This window comes from Podarcis filfolensis (genome assembly GCF_964270895.1).
Source record: "Podarcis filfolensis genome assembly, chromosome: 6".
Lineage (NCBI taxonomy): Eukaryota > Metazoa > Chordata > Lepidosauria > Squamata > Lacertidae > Podarcis > Podarcis filfolensis.
The window spans coordinates 67,741,637-67,761,542 of record NC_139609.1 but is presented as its reverse complement, the minus strand read 5'-3'; the positions used below and the strand labels follow the sequence as shown (position 1 = coordinate 67,761,542).

The window sequence follows — 19,906 nt, the reverse complement described above, 5'->3', positions numbered from 1 at the left end:
GCATGTCTCTCTCCTTCCCTGGGATTTAAAGAAATGGCGCCCATAATTAGTCCTATAAAAGCATAAAGAGTACAGGGTCATCTCTTTAATATACAGGAGCAGGTTTCAACCTGCCTTCCTTATAGTACACCACCAGCTGCCTTGCAGTCTCTGCTTACTGTCACTCCGGGACTCTTTAACTTTTGATATTGCTTCTTTGGATTGATTTCTGCTCCCCTGAAGGGGACGGTGTTTCTGAGGGGAGATGAGACAAATGGTGGTCACGCAACACATTTTGTTTTATCCTCCTTTCTGTGCATTTTCTATAAGCTGCTATTTCCTGGGGACTAGATTTCTAACCCTTAGAAACCTGAACAGTTTGTGTCGTGTGCCAAAAGAGCACCCACATAAGTGGGGGGGGGATGCTTGAGACTGTCCCCTGCATTTTTATCTTTCTATATCCTAGTTAGTAACATGAGGTGAGGAGCGCTGCTCTGACGGTTACCTTTCTCCACACACAGACAGGAGTAGTTTTCCAGAGGCTCTTGTGCCTTGCATTGCAAAGGAAGGGATGAAGCACTGAACTCAGAATGGGAGGGACAGACAGGACTCCGGTAGACTGTGTGTGTGTGTGTGTACGCGCTCCTGTATCATCAAGTATATAGGGAAAGTTTAGTTTGTTGTGCTTGCCCTTTCATGGGGAGAGGGGAGGGGAGCTTGAGGCGTGTGCCTAGTGTAATATGCTTTTACCACAAACCAACAGGGAGAGAGGAGCTATGCCACTGAAGCTGTCAACACTGGTTTCAGTTCCCTATCATTAATCACTCAGACTATTTAGCCCTGTATATCCTGACACAATAGCATTCTGTGCACAGGGTGTCACCCCCACCCCACTGCCATTGCATTTCCAGTGTTTATTGTCAATCAGCAAAACCCATTCCTGCCCAGTTCCACTTAGTTTCTTTGCTGACTGCAACTTTCTCACACAAACATCCACCTGCCTGATTCTCCCCATCAGAGGGAAGACAAAGTTGTATGCCTTGGCTCAACAAAGTCACTTCCATTTTGATGACTGAAGTGACAAGTGGATATGTTCTCAGCTTCCAGGTCTGTGTCGTGGGCTCTGTATTGTGCTCCTCCACGACTCTGCATCATTAGGCATTTTACGCCCCCATCTTTCTGTAGACAGTTTCCCAAGAGGTACACACAACTGGTCTGCCATGTACACTGTGAAGTAACTTCAGGGGACGTAGATGGAAGCATTGGCCAGAATTCAACGCAGCGTTAAGTGGGAGATGCATAAGTAGAATTAACTCTTCTGGTGGGGATTTAGAACAGATTTAGAGCAACAACTTAATTGAATCATGCCCACTTTTTGTAAGGAGGAAGGCAGTCTATGAATCCATTTCCGCATGGAAAAAAATCAAAGAAGTTGCTATCCTCTCATATCCCAGGTTTCATCCATCCCAGTATCTGTTCCTTTGAGTAAAGAAAAGTGCCAGCCCAACAAGGTTCAGTAAAAACTGCTGGTTCTGTTTGTGTAGTTATTGTTCTTGTGATATTTCAGCCTGAGTATAACATTATTTCTCTTAAGCCTGCAACGATTCAAATAATTTTTGAAGGGGAAATTCGGAATAAATGTAAAAAAAAATATGGACCGGTATTTTGATGATGATGTAGTCATGTGGACACTGGTAATCACTTGTGGACATGAGCAGTACTGGTTCCATCTAGAAGCACCCCTTGAATTTATTTTTAAATTATAGTTGTTTGCAGGCTGTGTGCTCCCAGTCCTCAGGGCACGTATCAACCTTGATTGTTAAAATGACTGTCACCCTTGCATTGCATCTACCTCTTCCCTTCTATTTTGTAGGATGCAATACAGCCCTACTGGTTTGGATCAGCTAATGTGAAATGTAGATCTACGAGGTGGGGTGGGAGCCAGATAAGATCTAAATAAACCAAACATTTGGAAGCAGTATAAACAAATTATTTAAATGCTGCACACATGACTTTGTCACATATCACCTGTTTCTGCCATACATATCACTTTGCCTCAGAATTGGGAAGGGAATGCTAAACCAAGAGGCCATATAACCTCATTATGCTTACAGTTCTTCTAGAAAGCGCAGGTGGTGGAAGTCCCCAGGCAGCAGCTCACTGATGTTGTTCATGCTCAAATCACTGAGAAAGAAAAACAAAGAAAAGGAAAGAAAATCAGAGTTTGGATCATTTGCAATACCCAAGTAAAACATAAACTTATAGGATCTAGTCCAGCCTTCAAAAAAACAACAACTGTCACTCGTGTAGGCTCTGCTCAGATCTTCATTCACTGTTAGGCAAAACCATGTTTTCACTCTGTGCAAAGTGCTAAAGGTTTGTTCAATTGCGCATATTGTAAATGGGAGGGGAAATGTTGTCTGGATGGCAATTTCAATAGCAGGAAGTTTTGTGTGGTTGAATAGTTCAGTAAGACTCATGTTGCATAAGCCACACAATAGGTGTATTGCTTTGTTATGCCATTTTGCCCTCAACTCATACCACGTAGCAGGTTCATCCCCAAAGTTTGCAAATAATGTTCCCAAATGGAATTCACATGGGATTGAAAGCCTTTTCCTTCAATGTTGTACAACTGAGATAGATATAGTTTGAGCAAACTTTAAACAGGTTGGTCTTCATCACTGAAACAAGCCCACAGTGAGGTACCAGCGAATCCAGGTAGGGAATGTAGCTCTTCTGTGGATTGGCTGGGGTTACCAACATGGTTTTTCTGTTGTTTAGTTTGTCTAGGTACTTTAAGTTCCACATCCACGTCATTTGCCAGCTTCTTGCAATTCTCTATTATTTTGCTAAAGGGTTTCTTGCTACTTTCCCTGTGTTGTTCCATTATTCCCAGCAAATCTTGTATATGTGCCTTCATTTCCATTACATCTAACAGATTGCATAGCTTAGGTGACTGGCTATAGTGTCAAAGAAGATTTGATTATGATCGCAAGACAATAAAACTGATGTCAAGTGATATGCTAGACACTTGTTCTATGACAGGAAGATCTACTGTTCCAAAGCTATTTCAGTAATGTTGAAACAAATAAATATACAAAGTTTATCCACACTTACCTTTCCTCCACGCTTTCCAGGAGCGGTCTGCGCTTTAAAGTTCCCTGTCTAATCACTTTTTGTTTTTGTTTCTTGCTTTGGAGTGTTCTTCATGAAAACCTGCTCTTTACCACTGAATCGGAGCAAATGACAATCCACAGAAAACCCAAATTGCTGTTTGTTGTGCTTCAGCTTTAAAGAGCAGATTTTCATGGAGAAAGCTCTGGGGCAAAAAAAGGAACACTTGTAAATGGAGCTTTAAAGTGCAGACCTGTGCCTGGAAAGGTAAGTATGGATAAGCCCTAAGTCTCTTCTTCTGTATTGATCACCCCACATCCCATTGGCACCAGAGGTGTGGAAGTGGAGAAAAAAACAAGCACACATCAGCTGGACTGAGTTAAACAAAACTCACTTTATGGCTCAAATCTCAGCAAGTGCTCAGACTTAGCCTTTAATGGCATTTCACAATATTTGGGAAACTTTTAAATGTCTTTCTGCTGTTTTATAGATGTTTCATTTCAGCTTTTATATGATGGCCTTAATTTCCTTATCTGCTGCTTTTATGATCTTGAATAATGTTATTGGGCAGCTGTTTTGTTTTTTTGTCATATTTTAGCTTTATTGTAAGCCAACTTGGGGTCTTTGGCAAGAAGATGAGATATAAATACTGCAAATCAAACAAACAAGCAAGAAATATATTATCTGCATCATCTTCCTCATAAAATACAATTTAGCCATTGCCCATCACTATTGCTGAAAACCATTTCTTCAAGTTTCCCATACATAGATACCTTCTTGTCCATGAACTGTGCATGGAGTTTTAATTTACTTTAAAAAGGGGGTGGGGTGGAGCACAGTGCTTTTCTGCAAGCATACCTGGTCAAAAAAAATCTGATGCTGCATGCTGCATGTGGAATTGGGGGTGATGAGAAACTTAAAACAAATTTCAGATATATTGTAGTCATCATATCTAAGGATTATGGTGCAGCCAGGCATGTAGTTTTGTCTGCTATCAGACGAAAACTGTAACATGAAAATTCACTTAGAATAATTGTATTTTAAAAGAAAACAATTTTCCAATACTAAAGAAGATGGGGATAGAATAATGGCTGAAGAAGTTTGCTCCACATTGATCTTGTCAAAAACTTATGCCTCTTTTTACTTGTTAATAGTTTTTTAAAAATACTAACAGCAGCAGCAGCAACAACAACAACTGATACCTTTTTAATGAGGCAACTGCTGTTTTAAACAAACAGTTGAAGAACATAAGGACATAAGGTGTGGAGGGCTGAACCACCAGCATCAGCAGTAAAGGTAAAGAGACCCATGACCCCAGTCGCACATGACTCTGGGGTTGCGGCGCTCATCTCGCTTTATTGGCTGAGGGAGCCGGCGTACGGCTCATGTGGCCAGCATGACTAAGCTGCTTCTGGCGAACCAGAGCAGCTCACGGAAACGCCGTTTACCTTCCTGCTGGAGCGGTACCTATTTATCTACTGGCACTTGACGTGCTTTCGAACTGCTAGGCTGGCAGGAGCAGGGACCGAGCAACAGGAGATCACCCTGTTGTGGGGATTCGAACACCAAACTTCTGATCAGCAAGCCCTAGGCTCTGTGGTTTAGACAACATTTGGCGACCATACTGAACTTGGGGAGTCCCAGGCCTATCAGTCTGGAAGTGAAATAGAGCCACTGAAAAATAAGATAGTGGTTTCTTCATAGTCAGGAGGTGCCCCCCCAATGCTTCTGTGCCCACATCAAGCTCCTCGCCGCATCAACTTCCCCACTGCCTCCCCCTCTGTTACTGGCAGCCATCTCTGCATTGGAAAGCCAGGTAAACAGCACCAACCAACACTGCTCTGCCCCACCAGCCGCTACAGATTACTTTGTAAATTAAAAGATTACTTTTACAAAAACTGAAAACAGGGTGGTTCACAATTAAATACAAAAAAATAAGGGAAGGGAAGTGAGGGAGGGTTTGTGAGGGATACACACCAGGGACACACTCAAAATGCAACATTTTGTTAAATTAGTACTTTTTAAAGTGTAAGAGTACTATTAAAATACCAACAGAGGCCACAAAATACCAACAGAGTCCAGCTTATCTAAGAGCTACATTATAGAGGTCATAGCATATAAAGTATATAGGAAACAACATAAACATTTCATAAATGATGTTATATTACATGTTAGGGGCAGATTAAACAATGGAGCATTTTCATGTATATCCCTATTTCTATTTACGTTACAAACAAACTGGTTTAATAGTTTAACTGATCTGGTTTGGGCATATGTAAAGTAAACATTTCAGCCGACTTAATAGTTGGGGAACCCTGGGAACTGCATTTTAAGAGTCAAGGCAGGGATCTGTACAAGAGAATTCTCCGTATCCTCAGTAAAATACAATAGGAAGCCATGACAGAAAAACCTATATTGATTTTATATCAGTTCTGCCCTAAGTCACACTATGGCCTAAACACTTCTTGGTAATTGGAGGACAAGATATATTATTCACACACAATTCTAAATGGAAAACAAGTTTTTGCAGTTTTTAAAATATTGCCTCTGCAGCATCCCAGTATAAAGAATGAATGCTTTCAGTCAGCCTTACTCACTGTACTACTACCCTGCTAAAATGTCAACATTCTGGATGAAAGCCCCAAACAGTTTTCACAGTCCTATGTAATGTTGGGCCTTGCTAAATTTAGAGACCTTAACTCACTTTCCTTACATTTCAGAAGCTTGCAAGAGAGCTTCTTATTCCTGTTAGCACTAGGAATTCCCAACCTGAATACACTGGAAAATTAAGACAAAGTTCCTGGAAACTGAACCACATGTGATTCAGAGTCAGGCTTCATAACTCACCTGTCCCTCAAGGGGCTCCTTAATTCAAGCGCTTTGATGTCCCTCGCCTCTCATAAACAAACCTTTTTACCTCTGCTTTTAGTTAGCATCATTATTTTTTTTCTTTTTTTGCCTAAAAGGCAAAAAGAAGTTACACCCCCCTCACATTAGTTTGCAAAGTCCACTGACAGTTTTCTACCTCAGCTGTTAAATCTAAGGACACCAGGAGCCTCAGGCTTACAAGCTTCTGAAGTCCACTTGCCACATCAGAGGCCAACATTTTATGTATACTTCTTGCCAAGCACCACACATACAGCTAAGCATGTGAAATGTAAAATACTAAGCAACACACTAAAACCGTTTTCACACAAAACACTTAAAAAGCACCTTTGAACCGCTCCCCAAGCCGAGCGAAAGCTATTAATATGACACAGAAAAAGAGAACAAAAATTCTAGGTCAATGTACATTCTCCCCAACTTAATTATGTTACAGGCCTATTTCATACCCTCCAACATTCCTCCGATGAAAATAGGGACGTCCCATTCCATAATGATAATTATGCTATTTATACCCCACACATCTTACTGGGTTGTCCCAGTATTCTGGGCAGCTTCTAACATATATGAAAACATAATAAAACATTAAACATTTAAAATTTTTTTAAAAAAATAATAATAATATTTATTAAGAGTTTAAAGATTACAAAAAAGAAAAAGAGTTAAACAATACAATACAATACAATACAATACAATACAATACAATACAATACAATACAGAAAAACAAAAACACTACATATACACTTGTCTTAACAAAACAAAACAAAACAAAAGCAATTAAAAACACATCCAATATTTCCATATCTTATCTTTCATTTACTTGTTTCAGCGACCTCCTCGCACCTCCCTTTTTTGTATTCCAGTTCAGTTAACTGTTTCAGCAAATCCTTTCCATCTTCCTCAGTTTTCTGTCCTATAATTTATCTTAACACATTCTAGCCTTATTTTTCCCTTTAATCCATTAACAGTCTATTTGTACTTAAAAACATTTTTTAAAAAATCGTTCCATATACAGGATTGCCTCAGCGATTGGATAACCCCACACCCTCCAACATTTCTCCAGGAACATTCTAAAGAAAAGCAGGACATTCTGGGATCCAGTTAGAAACTGGGACAGCTCTAAATCCGGGACGTCCCTGGAAAATAGGGCACTTGGAAGGTCTGCTATTTATGCATCACATATAATAGTATCTTATTACAGCATGAGGTAAAAGAGGAGACCTCTGTCCTGTCCCCACAACATGGAAGCAGGGGCCAGCTTTGGTTTTTCAAATTTCAGTGGTCTTCTCTGTGATGAGAAAATTCAGTGCCCCCCCGCCTTCTCCCCTCATGGCTGCTTCATTTCTGCTGGGTTTCCTCTCATCTTCTCCCCACCCACCACCCTGCTCTGCCTTCTCCTCTCAACACAGGCAGTGTGCCACTAAAACACATCACATTGGGTTTGGTCCTCAATCCAATAGCTGAGAGATGCCTGCCAAATGTTTGTTTCATTCAGCTTTCATGCCTGAAATCTTCAGAACCCTTGACCCTTGGAGAATTGTCTACTTCATTCTGGTCAGCTGTGGCTTTCATCAAACATTCAGGACTGAGTAGATTTTTTTAAAGGGGGGAGGAATGAGGGAGCTGTTCTCTAAGAAGTAAGTATACAGTGTGCAGAGTTCCTGGCATAGGAAGGAATGCACCTGAGCAGGTGTGGATCATACACTTGGCTAATCCTTTAATCCCAGTGAACCTACTGCAAGATGCGTCTCATGAGCACCCTGAGATCAACTGCTGGAAACCACAGGAGGGTAGAGTGCTCTTGTGTTCAAATCCCGCTTGCGGGTTTCCCACAGGCATCTGCTTGGCCAGTGTGAGAACTCAGTGCTGGATTAGATTGGGCCATTGGCCTGATCCAGCAGGCTCTTCTTAAGTTCTTACAATAGGGTCAGACCTCCAAAGAAGACAGCAGTTCCTTCTGCCGTTTCCTCCACTGCTCTTCAATGTTCATATTTCACTCTCATCTTCCTTACTCTCTTACGCCAGCTGCAAAGATTCTGTTGCAAACTAAACACCTGTTGACACCTGCCTTGACTGCTTTTGTACTCCTTTCCATTGAAACACTGCTTTACACAGGCTACTGGTCTTAAAACAATGCAAATAAGTAAATATATAAATATATATATATATTCTGAATACACCACAACAAAATGATTTATTTTTTTTAAGTAAGTTCATCTTGCACTATGTAATGACAGTGTACCTGTGGCTCTTTAGATGCTGGACTATGCTTCATACATATTCATATTGCCTGTGCTGGCTGGGGCTGATGGGAGTTGGAGTCCAACAACATTTGGAGGGGCACAAATTATCCATCCTTGCCATAGAGCCAGTCAGAATCTAAAAATATTTGCTATTAGGAAATCTCCAAAATGCTGACCAGAGTTGCTTGTAGTCTGTCACAACACCAGCATTTTATCATTTTAACAAGCAAACATCAAAGGTTTTATGAGACACCACTGAGTACAGAATACATTTTCTGACCTAGACCGTAGGCCAATAGATTATGAGATTACCAATTTAAGGGTCACCCTCCACTGTGACTGTTCAATGTTTTACCCTGAAATCTCAACCCACTTAGCTCTCAAATAGTCCATGTCAGGCCATCTTTGGCGGATTGCACAAGATTTCAGTTTGCCTTGAGAGAAAAAGAAAAACCTTTTAAAAAAGAGAGGTTTTCTTTGGAGGTTCAAAGGCACCTCTTGCTCTAGCCTAACCTCTTGAAAAGGCATAAACATATCTGGTCAAATTAAGCATTACTGTAGCTGTTTCTACGACCACAGGGACATGCTGCAAATTCAACAAAGACCTCTTAGTTGGACCTAAATGAAATGAAGTTAAAATTCCACAATCAGCCCACCAGCTTTCAGCTAACACATATAGGCTAGAGTTTTCCATAAGGTTACATTTGGATATGACTATAGATTTCAGTGAAGCTGAATTTGCAGTAGCTAACAGGGGCGCTTAATGCTTATGTCACATTCCTATTTTGTGGTTGGGGTTCCATAGCATACTGGCAAATTCAGGTTGGGCAATTAAAGTGGATTTGGAGCCCTAGTGCAATAAACCTGCTTTCCCACCCACCCCAAAATTGACTTCTCCCATAAGGAAAATGCACTGAATAGTGCTTGATGCAACAAATCAAAATAAAGGCTCAATAAATAGCCAATGTCACATAACTTCCACGCAAGCTGTGCAAACAAATCAAGCTGAATGCTTAATAAAAGAGCTGTCATTGACCAAATCAGAATCCACCACATTATAAAGAAACTTTGTTTCTTCATAAATATATTATCTTGCCATCTACCCTCACTGGTTCTAACTGTGAGCTATCTGTGAGCTTCAATATGCATACTATGTCCTAGATTTTAGTTATCCATTATCTCATGGACAGTGTTCATATTTTTTCATGAGAAATAATAATTCTGGCAGTGGTCAAGAGATGTTGTATTAATTCCCTGTCCTGCATAAGTAAAGTTTCTTTAACATATCCAGATAGTAAAATTGTAAGATTCACGGGTGAAGCATAACCTGCTATCACTTCACTTTCCATTACTTTATCTTCCTCAAATTTTAAAATTTATTTTAGGACACATCCAGAATATATGCCATATCCCAGCCCTTGCAACTTCATACCTCCAACAAGTTTCCCTTGCTGTTCTGCATACTTAAGATGTTGAGGTGTTAGGTACCAATGGAACATAATGACACCATTTCATCCATCTGACTAAGCTCAGTATGGTCTACAATCACCATTGATCTTCAAATGATAGGTTGGATCAGCTGCTGGGTCACAGCCTAATTTAAAGTGAGACACAACAGAAGCACTACTACAATACAAATATATGGGAAAGAAAGAAAGAAAGAAAGAAGTTCCTAAATGCATGTTTGGGTTAAAGGTGAGTCCTGGATCTGAAAAGGTTTAAGACTACCAGTCTACATTGACAGGCAGCAGCTATCCAGGTTTTATCTAATACATATATATCCCCACTTTCCTCCAAGAAGCTGAAGGCAGTTAATTATTAATATTAGTATTAGTATTAGTATTATTAGTATTAGTATTATCCAACCTTCACCAGCAGGTCCCAGGGCAGGTTACAACAATTTAAAGTTCAGTATTGAAAACAGTTGAAGCAAATCACAACCATAGGGATAAGGTAGCTCCTAAAAACACAGCTCAGGTGTCAGAGGCCGGGGTAAAGAGGTGCATCTTCCGCATTTGCTGAAAACTAGACAGTGAAGATGCCAGGTGCGCCTCTCTGGGAGGGAATTCCACAACTTGGGGGCTGCCACAGAGACAGCTTCTCCCCCTTTCTAATTCTTCCCAAGAACACTGTGAGATAGGTTAGGCTGAGAAATACTGACTGGACCAAGCTTCCCCAGTAGGCTTCATGCCTGAGCAGGAATTTGAACCCAGGTACCCCAGGTCCTAGTTCAACACTCTAACCACTACACCACAACTCTCCCAGCTCTCCCTGGAGATGCTGGGGATGAAACCTATGGCCTTCTGCATGCAGAGCTGGTGCTGAACCACGTCCCTTCCCCTAAGCAGTTCTGGTCTCAACACATTTACTGGTAGGGTTATATATGGTTGGATAAATCTACCCAGTGGCATGAGATGCTTCCCAGTGGGGGTTGTGGGCCTGATGCTCTTTGTGCACACCACCAGCATTCAATATCTGAATGACCTGTTGCCAGTATTAAGTGCCCAGTCACGAAGAGGAAGTAACTTAGCTAATTCTACTCAAGATTATACACGAGATGTCTGAAGACCATTGCCTCATAGAGCATTATGATCACTTAAATTTGGCAATTAAAGCCACCCTCCTAGAGGAAGTTAATTTTTTATAAGCTATTTTAGGGTTGACTTTAGATGCTCATAAAAATTCTATAAAAATGGTGTCTTTCTTGTCAAATTTTATTTCTTACTGGCAGCCTTCTTAAAATATAAATAAACATGGGAATAGCATTCATTCTCTGATTGTGAAGCTTGTCTCATAAATTCATTGTTCAAGATCTCTATCTGTTCAAGTCAGTGGAATCTTTGGCAATGCAGCAAGCTAGATGATGCCTTACCATCTCCCTGATATCTCTAAGGGCTTGTTCACACTTTGCTTATTCTCTGTCTAGAAAGCATGGGTCCAAACAGTTTTGCATTTAAATCCCCCGGACCGGATGGACTGACTTCCAAATATTACAAAGTTTTGAAGGAAGGGTTGATACAACCTCTGAAGGAAGTCTGCAATGAGATTATGGAGGGGAAAAGGGCACCCGATACGTGGAGAGAGGCCTATATTACACTTATACCAAAGACAGAGACTGAAAAGACCCAACTTAAAAACTACCGACCCATCTCGTTATTGAATGTGGATTACAAAATCTTTGCTGATATTTTAGCAAAGAGACTGAAAAGAGTTTTGATGGAGGAGATTCACGGGGACCAAGCGGGCTTTCTCCCAAAAAGGCATTTGTCGAACAATGTAAGGAATATAATTGACATTTTGGAAAAGCTGGAAGTGAACATAAACACTAAAGCTGCTTTGATATTTGTGGATGCCGAGAAAGCCTTTGACAACATTTCTTGGAGTTTTATGTTGAAGAACCTCCGGGGGATGGGGGTAGGCCAAGGGTTTGAGAATGGTATAGGTGCAATATACTCTGAACAGAAAGCCAAACTAATTGTAAATAATGTGGTTACAGAAGAGTTCAAGATTGAAAAAGGGACACGTCAGGGGTGCCCTATCTCCCCATTACTTTTTATATCGGTCCTGGAGGTTTTGCTTAATATGATTAGGAGGGACCAGTTGGTTAAAGGGATTCAGGTCGGAGCTAAACAATATAAACTGAGAGCATTTGCAGATGACTTAGTACTTACATTACAAGAGCCAGAAGCTAGCACGAAAAGAGTTTTGGAAATAATTCAAGAGTTTGGTCAAATGGCAGGATTTAAATTGAATAAGTCTAAGACAAAGGTTTTGGAGAAAAATTTGACACAGATAGAAAAGGAAAGGTTTCAGAACGAGACAGGGTTAACTGTGGTTAAAAAAGTGAAATATTTGGGTATAAATATGACAGCTAAAAATGTGAATTTGTTTAAAGATAATTATGAAAAAACTTGGAGAGAAGTGAAAAAAGATTTGGAGATTTGGTCCAACTTAAAGCTTTCCTTGTTAGGCCGTATTGCAGCTATAAAAATGAATGTATTGCCAAGAATGTTGTTTTTGTTCCAAGCATTGCAAATAATTGATAAAATGGATTGTTTCAAGAGGTGGCAAAAAGACATATCTAAATTTGTCTGGCAGGGCAAAAAGCCCAGAATTAAATTTAAGATATTAACGGATTCAAAGGAAAGAGGGGGGTTTGCCCTGCCAGACTTTAAACTTTACTATGAAGCGGCAGCTTTCTGCTGGCTGAAAGAATGGCTACTTCTTGAAAACACAGACATTTTGGATTTGGAAGGTTTTAATAACATTTTTGGGTGGCATGCATATTTGTGGTATGACAAGGTTAAAGCACATAAAAGTTTCAAAAATCATATTGTCAGAAAAGCACTATTAAATGTCTGGGTCAGATATAAAGACTTGCTGGAAAATAAAACTCCAAGGTGGCTGTCGCCAATGGAAGCTAAGGCAGTTAAAAAGTTAAATATGGAGTCCAAGTGGCCAAGATACGGGGAAATTTTGGAAAAGGAAGGGGACAAATTGAGATTGCAGAGTTTTGAGAAATTAAAAGGGAAGGTGAGAGACTGGTTGCACTATCATCAAATAAATGAAGCGTTTAAACTGGACAGTAAAATTGGCTTCCAGGTGGAAAAATCAAAATTGGAGACAGAACTGTTAGAACCCAGTACTAAGAATTTGTCCAAAATGTACAATTTGCTGCTGAAATGGAATACACAAGATGAAACGGTTAAATCGGTCATGATTAAATGGGCTCAGGACATTGGTCATAATATTTTGTTTGCTGATTGGGAAAAGTTGTGGACCACCGGGATGAAATTTACGGCATGTAATGCCTTAAGAGAAAACATTATGAAAATGATATATAGGTGGTACATAACCCCAGTCAAGCTTGCAAAGATTTACCATTTGCCTGACAATAAATGTTGGAAATGTAAAGAAACTGAAGGTACATTTTTTCATCTTTGGTGGACTTGCCCGAAGATTAAGGCATTCTGGGAAATGATCTATAATGAACTTAAAAAGGTATCTAAATATACTTTCCCCAAGAAACCAGAGGCCTTTCTCTTGGGTATTGTCGGCCAAGGGGTGTTAAAGACGGATATAACTTTCTTTATGCATGCTACAACAGCAGCTAGAATACTCATTGCGAAGTACTGGAAGACGCAAGAACTACCCACACTGGAAGAATGGCAGATGAAGGTGATAGACTATATGGGCTTGGCAGAAATGACGAGCAGAATCCGAAACCAGGGAAAAGAAGCAGCGCAAGAAGAATGGAAAAAATTCAAGGACTATTTAAAGAAATATTACAAAGTTAATGAAAGTTAGAATGATGTTGGACTGGAAAGTAAATGGTTACTATTAGTAATGGTTAAGACAAGGAGAATAAGGAAGAATAGTCTAAATTTAAATTAAAATAAGGGAAGATTTGCTGAACAATTGATAAGAATTTGGAATACAGAAAGGGGAGGCATGAGGAAGTCGGGGAAGATAGGATATGAAATTAGGATATGAAATGATACATGTTTTTTGTTTTGTTTTTGTTTTTGTATGTTTATGTTTGTTGTATTGTGTTTATATGGAAAAATAAAAATATTATAAAAAAAAACAACAAACAGTTTTGCATTTGCCCCACCACTTTCCCTGGGAAAACTTGCTTTTTACCACTGAATCAGAGCAAAATCAATCCATGGAAAATCTGAATAGCATTTGCTCCAATTCAGTAGTTAAGAGTGGGTTCCACACACACACAAACTCCGGGGAAAGCTGCAGGGCAAGTGGAAATGTGAGTGAGTTCTAAGAGTTCAAAGGTCCAGTACTTCATATGAAATGAGATTCATTTGCATTGCCAGGTATTAGGCGACTCAGCAGGAAAACCCTGCCCTTGGCCTCTGGTTTTGTTCTAGTTAATGGCCATTGCTCTATCCATCCCAAAAGGGTTGATTCTCACACCAGAATTTCAAAGTGCGGAAGATAGAGCACAATGTCCTCTGCAGATGAATTAAGACCCCATATTGTCAAATGACACAAATAATAAAGTGAATAAAGGGGCACCTATTTCAACTCTGAAGAAATCTAAGGGAAGCCCACTAACTATTGCTCTCAGAGCCGTCTTTCCTATTGGGCTTACTAGCACGTTGCGCCAGAGCGCTGGCCTCTCAGGGGTGCCCCAGTCAGTGGGGGAGCTGTGCGGCTTTGCCGGAGGCCTTCCCTTTCCCTGCACGCCCACCAGCTGCGCCCCGTCAACCATATGGCTGGTGGGGGTACAGCTTGCCTCCCAAGCCTCCGTAGGAGGAGAGCAATCCCTGCAGAGACTTAGGATGGAAGCTGCACCTCGAGTTACATATGCTTCAGGTTACATACGCTTCAGATTACAGACTCCGCTAACCCAGAAATAGTACCTCGGGTTAAGAGCTTTGGTTCAGGATGAGAACAGAAATCAGCAGTGGGAGGCCCCATTAGCTAAAGTGGTGCTTCAGGTTAAGAACAGTTTCAGGTTAAGAACGGACCTCCGGAACGAATTAAGTATGTGTCAGGGGCTTAGGAGCAGGAGCACTGGGGAGAGAGGAAATGGAGAGCGAAGGGGAAGAATCCGAGGGCAGCGTAGGGGAGTATGACAGTGGCCCTAGAGATTCCATGAGCTTCTCCAGCAAATCAGAAGATTCCCAGAAGGGGGCGCCGATGGTCAGGGCAAGGGGGGTCCCAGGGGGGACGCACCAGAAACAAGGAGCCAGAGGGGAACCCCAAAGCAGCAGTGGGGGATCAGGACCAGTTTCCCCACCAGAGCGTAGTGGGGGGGAAGAGTCACATGTGTCAGGGCCAGCGTCTCCTCCAGCGGGGAGAGAAAGTGAGTCAGGGCTGACCACGCCTCCAATGGAGGGGAGGTCAGTTGCAGCTAGCCCCCCCAGAGGGGGAAGCAGTGACAGCAGCAGTGAAACGGTCAGGAGAAAAGTTACCGGCTGGGCGCGCGCGCCAAGTTCAAATGTACAGGCGCGGGGGACAGCAGGAGACCCGGATGGGGAACCAGCTCCTAAAGCCCACCGGAGGGAGGGGGAAGGCTCAGGGGATTCAGTGTCAGAAGAGTCCAGAAAGGGCGAGACCCCAACAGGCAGGCGGAACCAGAGGCGGAAGGAACAGAGGAAGAGGTGGAGTAAGGCGAGAGTCTTAAATTGGTGTCTGGGGGGAGGAGACTCAGACGGAGCATCAGCGGTCTGACAGTTGAGACGTAGAGCTGCGCGCTGTGGCTCTGGAAGTGAAACTGAACTTCAATAAAGACTTTTGTACTTAACAACGAAGCAGCGTTGGTCCTTTGTGAGCTGGGACCTCGGGCGGCTCTGACAGTATGTAACCGGAGGTTCCACTGTATATGGCTGGCGGGCGTTCAGCTTCCTTCCCAAGCCTCTGTGGGAGGAGAGCAATCCCCGCAGAGGCTTGGGGAAAGGTAGACAACTCTGGGAAATGGGGGGGGCGCCTGAGGGATCTTTGCACCACAGTGCCGGATATGCTTAAGACGGCCCCGATTGCTCTTAATCCAGGATCACACCTCTGATCCAATAAATAAACTCTACAAACAAATTGAACATAAATAATGTGCAAATTAGGAAATTCCAATTATTTCCCCTTCTCTGCCCCCCATGCCCTGTTCTAGATGTTCTCCCAACTGCCCTAGAGCTAGTTGGAGTGGGGGAGAAGAGGGGGGAAAGCCCTCCTGAGCTAGTGGGACTTGTTGCACAGGCTCCTGCTAGTGCAACTTATTTAATTGAATCCAGTCCCCATCTGGTCTGAAGTGGACCTTTCTCTTTTGATAACGCATCTGCAATGAAGCGTTCCTAAATCCAAACTTTGTGTTCTATGGGAAGGACATGGACTTCCACGAAAAAACAGTCTTAAGAGTGCATCCATGCCACAAACATAGCTCAGGTACTTTCAAGTGCTCAGTTTTTCCTTTTATTCTTACTATATTTTGTGGCGCACCACTGACAGACCTATGATTGTTTAGTAAAGTGTCGTGCCAAATTCAGAAATATCTAGTAAAATAAGATTTATTATCATCAAAAGTAAGAGAGCTAAAAGTAACATGTAATCACAAACCAATTCTACTCACTCCCCCAGGACTCCTCCCATTCCTTTATATAACAAGTCTCCATTCCCTCCCAAGTACCAGGTAAATGTGTGAAAATGTAATGAACTGCCTTAAATCTGTGTAACCACATAGATGCTTCAAAGATCCCTAAGAGTCTGTGGGCATGTCAGGTCTAGGATAGGGTGCAGATTTTGGCTTCCAAAGAACCCCAGAGGTCGTTGAATAACCCACCCTGAACTCCAGTAAAGAAAAATGGAAGTGACACCTGTGTATAATTACATCAGAAGTTTTTTGGAAATTGATGTGGAAGTAGGGCCCCTTGGGAATATTTTGTATGAATTTGAAGAACTTTTAAAAACGAATATTCAAATGTTATTAAATTGCTAGAAGACTGAGCTGTATTTACCCTGGAGCTAATGATGCATGTTAGAGATTGCCCCCAAGTTTATATATTTTTTGGAATATGATTCTTGAAAACATAAAGGAAATTACAGGTTATGGTTCCAGCTGACCCCCTGGTGGTATTACTCTGTTACGTGTGAGTTTTATTAGAGTTATTAAAATTTTTATTAATTTTTTGATGGCAGCTAGGATGGCCATAAACTACAAAGGGAAACAAAGAAATGTACCCACTTTAATGGAATCACCTTTAAAAGTATAACTTGTGGTATACATCATTAAAATAATTAATATTATACGCTTTCTCCTCCCTAAATCCAAAGATTCCCTATGCTTTGAAAATCCGATCAGGAGAGCTACATGGACCAGATTTAAGGAGGAGAAAGGGTGGGACAGCAGCAGTTGGAGAACACTGCATGGACGAGGGCGGAACTAAAGGAAATATGAGGGGTTCACAGTCCACATTAAGCAGAGGTATGGATGCATGCTTACTGCTTAGTGTTGTGTACGCATTATAAATTTGAAGAACACTTAGAACACATTGCTTTGCTCAAAGAATCCTAGGAGATGTAATTTCCCAGCGCCCTTAACAATAATTCCCATGAATCTTTGGGGGAAGTCATAGGAACCAACTCCCAGGAGCTGAAGAGTCTTCACCCTGCCCAATAAAATATATGAGGGGGCTGTGGCCCCCCAAAGTTGATGAGCATTGCTATTCAAATGGTGTGTGTTATGTACTGAAGTTCTCACCCTGGGCCAGCAGGGGGATACTGCAGATAGTTTTCGCTCAGGTCCACATATGCAAATAGGGGATTGAAAGTGACGTTCAGTGATTGGATAGTTACAGAAAATGGTTACAGTTGCGTTGTAATGGAGCTCTATATAAGCAGGCTGGCTGAACCCTTCAGTTCAGTTCTGTTCTGGCCTGTGAATAAGCAAGAGCTGTTTGAAGAACCACTGTGCTGTCTGATATGTTCACCCACAACTTAACAGTGTGTGTGCAGCATGTCATGTGATCAGGGAAGCGGCTTACCTGGGCCCCCTCAATCTTTTATCCAAGTTGGCACCCCTGGGGGAAGTTATGTGCTATAAATGTGCTTTAAATGTAAATTGTGTACGCACCCTCACCCTGCGATCACCAGGAGCAGAGTATAAACCTCAGGCTTAAATATCTCTGTACACCCTGAACACCAACTTCTTCCATTTTTGTAAGTTGTAACGTACCAAGGCAAACAATGGCATTTCCCTCATTGTGATAGCAAAACCAGTTTACACCTGGCTCCTGTAGATAATAGGGCAACTTTCCTCAACTATTCCGTTTCGAGGAGCTCAAGAGATTAGGCTCTCCCCTGCCTCCTTGATACTTTCTGAAACTCCTGATAGGTATACAAAAGCAAATGGCCCATTCCACAAAATTCTGGCAGCGCCTTACCTCTGATCTCTTGCCAACTGCTTCGAGGTAGATTGGCAGGGAGCGGTCTGGTGAAAACAGAAGCAACCACAGCAAACACTGCCAGAGCCCACAGTACTGAGCAGGAATGGCATGTTACACAAGCAGCTACCACTGACCTCAAGTTTCATGCCTTCAGTACTCCAAGTAGGGTGTAAGGTGGCTGAAGGAAACAGCTTTCCTAGTCAAAGAAACTCATAGTTCTCAACAGGTGATGCTGGAACATAGCAGGCTTTGCTAATGTCACGCATGAACTGATTGAACGGCCACAATACAACATGCCCCAGAATCTTCTGCAATGTGTTAGGCTACCATGGCAGATGTGCAGATGTTCCTTAGCCGATGAGTCAATGTAGAACACATTATCTGAAGGCACAACTCTGAAAACCAGTGCCATAGGACATGCATTGCTGCAAGACATGCAATGTGGTTGCACAACTTCAGCTCCACTTTCCCAGGGTGGATGATGCGTTTGAGCTTGGAAGGAAACTTAATGAAAATAGTAGCATGGCAAATTATTGTGGCTGTGTGATTGCATGCCACAAAGCATGCGTTGGAGCTGCATTTATTTTCTTTGTTGTTGTTGTTTAGTTGTTTAGTCGTGTTCGACTCTTCGTGACCCCAAGGACCAGAGCATGCCAGGCACTCCTGTCTTCCACTGCCTCCCGCAGTTTGGTCAAACTCATGCTGGTAGCTTTGAGAATACTGTCCAACCATCTCATCCTCTGTCATCCCCTTCTCCTTGTGCCCTCCATCTTTCCCAGCATCAGGGTCTTTTCCAGGGAGTCTTCTCTTCTCATGAGGTAGCCAAAGTAATGGAGCCTCAGCTGCATGATCTGTCCTTCCAGTGAGCACTCAGGGCTGATTTCCTTAAGAATGGATAGGTTTGATCTTCTTGCAGTCCATGGGACTGTCAAGAGTCTCCTCCAACAAGGGATTTACAATCCACATTAAGGTGAGGGATAGACAGGCCTTTTGTTTCTGTTGGGACTCCTCTGCCTTTAATAGCTACAGAAATGATGCAGGCAAACCTTTTCATATCAATGTCCCTATTTTCCAGGGACAGTCTCCGATTTACAGAAGCCATCTTGGTTTCTGATTTGATCCTGGAATGTCCTTCTTTTCCTTAGGATATCCCTATTTTCAACAGAGAAATGTTAGGCGGTATGGAGTTATGTGACACTTAGACGGTATGGAGTTTAGAAGACATTTGAGGGCAGCCCTGTATAGGGACATTTTTAAATGTTTTATGTTTTATTATGTTTTTATATATGCTGGAAGTCACCCAGAGTAGTTGGGGCAACCCAGTTAGATGGGCATAATAAACATTATTATTATGAAATAGGATGTCCCTATTTTCATCAGAGAAATGTTGGAGGGTATGCAGTTCACCTCTTCACCTCTATGCTATGTCAAGTTTCTTGGATAAAATTTCAGAATATTGTACACATGAAAGAGGTATGGAAACCAATCCCTGGCAGGGAAAGATGAAAGCTCTTATTTTCAGGGATTTAAATTAAATCCTATTTCCCAACAGACAGCCACAATACCATATTGCCATTGGCTTTGTGTGTGTCCTTTCCATTTCAGAAATATATTGATCCTGACTTGTATGCATAAAAATCTATATACCAGTTTTAAATATCTGCAAAACCTACTATGGTATTTTAAAATCATATTTTAAAAAAGTTATACTGCATTATTAAGCATTCAAGCATGCAGCATCAAACAACTTTTTAAATAACAAGTGACTAGACTAGAAGGAAAACAACTTG

At 41.7% G+C, this 19,906-nt stretch overlaps 1 protein-coding gene across 1 annotated transcript in view; it reads right to left on the bottom strand.

Moving 5' to 3' along the window:
• LGR6 (leucine rich repeat containing G protein-coupled receptor 6) overlaps positions 1 to 19,906 on the bottom strand; it is a 142,091-nt gene that overhangs the window by 78,928 nt on the left and 43,257 nt on the right. The window contains exon 2 of the mRNA XM_083617385.1: positions 2,092 to 2,163. Coding sequence (XP_083473511.1) covers positions 2,092 to 2,163 — 72 coding nt within the window. The remainder of the gene's footprint in view (positions 1 to 2,091; positions 2,164 to 19,906) is intronic.